Source organism: Entelurus aequoreus, linkage group LG19, assembly GCF_033978785.1.
Source record: "Entelurus aequoreus isolate RoL-2023_Sb linkage group LG19, RoL_Eaeq_v1.1, whole genome shotgun sequence".
NCBI classification, from domain to species: Eukaryota; Metazoa; Chordata; class Actinopteri; order Syngnathiformes; family Syngnathidae; genus Entelurus; species Entelurus aequoreus.
Genome location: NC_084749.1, coordinates 5,631,617 through 5,637,616, shown reverse-complemented (window position 1 = coordinate 5,637,616; position 6,000 = coordinate 5,631,617). Strand labels below are relative to the sequence as shown.

General features: G+C 39.0%; 1 protein-coding gene across 3 annotated transcripts in view; it reads right to left on the bottom strand.

Moving 5' to 3' along the window:
- Nucleotides 1-6,000, bottom strand: part of atcaya (ATCAY kinesin light chain interacting caytaxin a) — a 38,271-nt gene that overhangs the window by 9,922 nt on the left and 22,349 nt on the right. For all 3 annotated transcript variants that reach the window (XM_062027458.1, XM_062027460.1, XM_062027461.1), the window contains 3 exons: nt 5,451-5,553; nt 5,251-5,382; nt 1,137-1,223 (listed from right to left, as the gene is read on the bottom strand). In XM_062027458.1, the coding sequence (XP_061883442.1) occupies nt 1,137-1,223; nt 5,251-5,382; nt 5,451-5,553 (322 nt within the window). The remainder of the gene's footprint in view (nt 1-1,136; nt 1,224-5,250; nt 5,383-5,450; nt 5,554-6,000) is intronic.

Below are 6,000 nucleotides of genomic sequence, written 5' to 3'. Positions count from 1 at the left end.
AAATTGAGATCCCATTCACAGTCTAGCTCCATCCTATCTTGCTGATTGTATTGCAAACAGGTCAACGTTGGGAAGGAGGGGTGGGGGGGGGGGGGGGGGGGTAGTAAAAAAATATTCAGTCAAAGGCTGGACTCCAGGGAGGGGGTCCAGACTGAGGCCAAGGGGAAAAAAACTCATAGCCATAGCACACATAAACAAGTTACATAGAATCAACAAAACTTGCAACAGAGGGAAGGGAGTGGGAGCTACGGGGGCCGGCTGCAGCTGTATAAGCGCTAGTCCAGGGGTCGGCAACCCGCGGCTCGAGAGCCGCATGCGGCTCTATAGCCGCATGCGGCTCTATAGCGCCGCCCTAGTGGCTCTCTGGAGATTTTTCAAAAATGTATGAAGAATGGAAAAAGATGAGGGGGAAAAAAATCTATTTTTTTGTTTTAGTATGGTTTGTGTAGGAGGACAAACATGACACAAACCTCCCTAATTGTTACAAATCACACTGTTTATATTAAACATGCTTCACTGATTCGAGTATTTGGCGAGCGCCGTTTTGTCCTACTAATTTTGGCGGTCCTTGAACTCACCGTATAGTTTGTTTACATGTACAACATTGTCCGACTTTCTAGGACGTGTTTTATGCCACTTCTTTTTCTGTCTCATTTTGTCCACCAAACTTTTAAGGTTGTGCATGAAAGGTGAGTTTTGTTGATGTTATTGACTTGTGTGGAGTGCTAATCAGACATATTTGGTCACTGCATGACTGCAAGCTAATCGATGCTAACATGCTATTTAGGCTAGCGATATGTACATATTGCATCATTATGCCTCATTTGTAGCTATATTTGAGGTCATTTAGTTTCCTTTAAGTCCTCTTAATTAAATGTATATCTCATGACACATGTAATATGGCTTCTAATTTGTTGCGGCTCCAGACAGATTTGTTTTTGTATTTTTGGTCCAATATGGCTCTTTCAACATTTTGGGTTGCCGACCCATGCGCTAGTCAGACATCCATCGCCCCTAAGGGATTCAAGCGTCAAGAGCGTTGGATGGGGGTGTGGGGTATGTGTGTGTGTGTGTGTGTGTGTGTTGTATATTTATCCTGGATGTATTAGGTTTGTACTTTCGGGTGCACGTCTCACCTGATGAAGGGCCGTGATATTGCCAGGACAGTGCGTATGAACCAAGTGGGGTGGGCGATGACCAACGACTTCAAGTTCTTCCTCAGTCTGGGAACACAACACACACTCAGTACATGTGCACACACACACACACACACACACACACACACGTATCCTCCACATTTCAACTCTTTAAACTGCTCCGGTGCTTAAATCGGTATACTTAAAAACATGAAAAAACATGCACATGTTTGTAGAACAAAAATTTAAAAAAATACCCTCTGATTTTTTATGGAATTATGCGAGCTTCAAGTTGAACAGACTAGTAGAGGAAATATTTATATTATATACATTCAATGATAAGTAAAGTACTGCATTCAAAAATAAGAAACAAAATAGTTGTACAGAACATGCAAAAAAAATGACTTGCTTGTGTTGTAATGCAGATGCTCATAATTACGGGGGTTATTGAATGCAACCTTGCCCGCCCTAAAGGGTAACTGCACTTTTTTGGGGAATTTTGCCCATCGTTGCCAATCCTTATGTTAGACAAGAAAAACATATCTTTTGTTTTTTTAATGCATTCTAAATTGTAAATAAATGGGCTCAAAAGTCCGCTTACAATCTCTATTCTGCCTATAAAAGACCTTAAAAACATCCTCCATTAGGGTTTTATATACATGCTGTAAATCACAGGTGTCAAACTCAAGGTCGTCATTTTATATGGCCCGCAAAAGCCTGGAAATAATATGTGTCACTAAAATAACTTATATTTTCTTTCTTTACTTTATTTTCTTACTAAAGGTATTAAGTTGTTTTTTTTCTAGTTTGACAGGAGAAAAAATAGTGTCCATTATTGCAACACATATTATATTATCTAACTTTGCTCGAAATCCAAATAAATACTTCAATATCTGCGTAATTTATGATTTCGAATAAAGTTATCCCTTAAAATTGTACACTAAAAAAAATGACCATTAGATTTTATTGTAAAATTCAGGGAGGTTTTTTTACAGCATATTACTATAAGTTGGAAAAAAAACGACCAATGTTTGTTTTATTACAGTAAAATTCTGTCGACTGAGCTGTCAGTTTAGTTTTTTTTACTGTAAAATCCACGGTTGATGATTTTATGCTACCATATTTCATTATGGTAAAAAAAACTGGCAGCTTATCCATGTTTGGCGTATTTTAGTTGATTGAATACAAAACTTTAAGGAGGTTGTCACAAAGTTAAACCAGGTAGAAGTCGAACTTTCACAGACTCTTAATATCCAATATTTTTATTTATAAAACCAATATATTAATATAATATGTACACGCACACACACACATATATATATATATATATATATATATATATATATATATATATATATATATATATATATATATATATATATATATATATATATATATATATATATATATATATATATATATATATATTCGTTAGGTCAGGAAAAAACACAGAGGCTATATCATCCCTACAAGCCTGTTTCACAGGTTTCTCTGCTCTTCAGGGGATTTATATATATATATATATATATATATATATATATATATATATATATATATATATATATATATATATATATATATATATATATATATATACATATATATATATATATACATATATATATATATATATATATATATATATATATATATAGTCGAGGTTACTGTGGTTTATCCATTATACCAGTGTTTTTCAACCACTGTGCCGCGGCACACTAGTGTGTGAGATACAGTCTGGTGTGCTGTGGGAGATGATCTAGTTTCACCTATTTGGGTTAAAAATATTTTTTGCAAAGCAGTAATTATAGTCTGCAAATGATGTGTTGTTGTTGAGTGTTGGTGCTGTCTAGAGCTCGGCAGAGTAACCGTGTAATACTCTTCCATATCAGTAGGTGGCGGCCGGTAGCTAATTGCTTTGTAGATGTGGGAAACAGCGGGAGGCAGGGTGCCGGTAAAAAGGTGTCTAATGCTTAAACCAAAAATAAACAAAAGGTGAGTGCCCCTAAGAAAAGGCATTGAAGCTTAGGGAAGGCTATGCAGAACGAAACTAAAACTGAACTGGCTACAAAGTCTACAAAAACAGAATGCTGGACGACAGCAAAAACTTACTGTGGAGCAAAGACGGCGTCCACAATGTACATCCGAACATGACATGACGATCAACAATGTCCCCACAAAGAAGGATGAAAACAACCCAAATATATTCTTGATTGCTAAAACAAAGTAGATACGGGAGATATCGCTCAAAGGAAGACATGAAACTGCTACAGGAAAATACCAACAAAACAGGAAAAGCCACTAAAATAGGAGCACAAGACAAGAAGTAAAACACTACACACAGGAAAACAGCCAAAAAGTCCAAATAAGTCAGGGTGTGATGTGACAGGTGGTGACAGTACACCTACTTTGAGACAAGAGCTATATTGATGCATGCTTGGTTATGCTTTAAAGTCATATCCAACAATTGCGACAACGACTTTTTACTGTCAACTGAGTTTTGTTTTTGAGTGATTTCTGCTGGTGGTGTGCCTCCGCATTTTTTCAACGCAAAAAATGTGCCTTGGCTCAGAAAAGGTCGAAAAACACTGTGTTACACAGTGCTCAATACCAGGGTAGAGCGCAATGTACGTTAGGTCAGGAAAAAACACGGAGGCTATTTCATCCCTACAAGCCTGTTTGGCAGGTTTCCCTGCTCTTCTGAAGAGAACTCCCCCGAAGAGCAGGGAAACCTCCGAAACAGGCTTGTAGGGATGAAATAGCCTCTGTGTCCTAACATACATACTGTATATACCAAATTTTTTAGCCCAATACGGCACCTAAGTCATAAAGTTTTATTATAACATAAGACTTAGTTTTCAACACTTCAATGGCTGAGACCCTTTCGGGTCCCTGGGACCAGGCATGGCCCTAACCAATCTGGCGCCCTAGGCAAGATTTTAGGTGGCGCCGCACCCCCCCCCCCCCCCCCCCCCACATCGGCAGTGAAGTGTATATACTCACAAAAAAACGAATAGCTTTGTCTTTGACCTTTTTTTTTACTTAAAGAAAGCAAATTAACATATTACATGAGAATGTTATGTTATGATTATCTTTAACTGAATCACAGCAGTGCTCAAATTAAAAAACAGCATTTCCTCTCATGTGATATTGCTTAATTAACATTAATGATGTGCACTTTAACAACTAGGCTTACAACTATACCTAATATATAAAGGGGTGGAAAAGTGACTATTACCTGCAGGGAAAACATTAGCTAACCAGAAGTCAATAACAATGTAAACAAAAAACACCTGCTTAAAAGATCTAATACAAATGTCCCTGAGGAATGTAAGGTGGGAGTACTGTAATTACCTAACGTTACATTATTATTTTCCATAACAATTTAGCTCCCTCCACAATATTAACCCGACGTTAAAACAGAACTAGCTATTTATTAAATAGCAATTGCCGAATCATGTAGCATTAGCTTAATGCTAAAAAGCCAGGTTACTATCACATTCTGTAACAGACAAATAATTTCATGTAGGCTAACGTTACCTACCTGCTACCTTTGTCTTTTTCTCGTTTCTCCTCTTCTTTTCTCTTTTTTCTTCCCTGGGCACCTGACAGTTTTGGCCGTTTTGAAATCTTGTGTTGATTTTTTGACGTGGTGAGTCCAAAAAGAGTCATGATACGGGAAGGGAGGGGGCGCACCGTAATGTTGTAACAAATAATATCTCTATTAAATAGGCTTTACTTTGCATTTTAATTAACGTGGGATTATTTTTTGTATTTAGAAATAATAGTACCAACTTTTATTTATTTTTATTTTTTTTCTCCAACATTTGTGGCACTGGCGTGGCGCCCCCTGATGGACGGCGCCCTTAGCATTTGCCTATACGGCCTATGCCACGGGCCGGCGCTGCCTGGGACCTTTAATGTCGAGGGCAGCCTAATGGTTACAATAAATATTGTATTGGTCTTGAAAATGAAGAATATCAACTTGTCCCCAGCATGCTTTTATTTTTTAGTGTGTGGCCCTCAGTGGAAAAAGTTTGATTTAATGGTACGTGCATGCTGACGAGAACCAACAATCGTCCGTAGACAGGATGCCACATTCTTCGAACATCCTTACCTTCTGTCGATCATCTGGTAGCATTTCTTGAGCCAGCTAATCCCGGGCATCTTACTCCTGGGCGTGGCTCCGTTCATGTAGATAATCAGGTAGTCCTCGGCCACCAGCATCTCCAGACTGCTCACCACGTACCTGGGGGGGCAAGGGGAGTGTTGTGCTGGGGGGGGGGGGACATTGACGGGAGGACCTGGTGGACTCACAGGAAGAGGTTTTCCATGATGTAGTGGTAGTCTGGGATGTTGCTGTCGGGCAGGTAGCAGGCGGAGAACACGATGATGGCGTTGAGGCCCTCGCCAAAATAACCTGAGGAGAGGGTTTGGATTGGATTGTTCGAGGAATATTTTCCACCTTTTAAGTAGAAGTAGAATGCAAAAACAAGTTGAAGCTATGCATCAGATTTATGACTGTTAGAATAATTATGTATAAGTTATCACACAACTCTTATGCTTAAAGGCCGTTGCTATAGTTATTATCAATTGTGCTGAAGTTGTACTTTTCTATCTGTGCAGAGACACAACTTGTGGTCTTGCTTTGCGAGTTTTCTCTTCTCAGCAGTTTGGTTCCAGACCCCGCCTGCTGACAGCCAAGGACGGACATCGAGTACCTCGGCACGGACATGACAGAGACAGGGCGAGATCACGGGTGTCAGCACATTTCCATTCTGAATAATCATGTATTGTGTCTAACTGGGGGCTGCTTGCAGCCTCAGTGATGTTAACTAGGGACCTCCCAAATAAATAGAGGAGCACG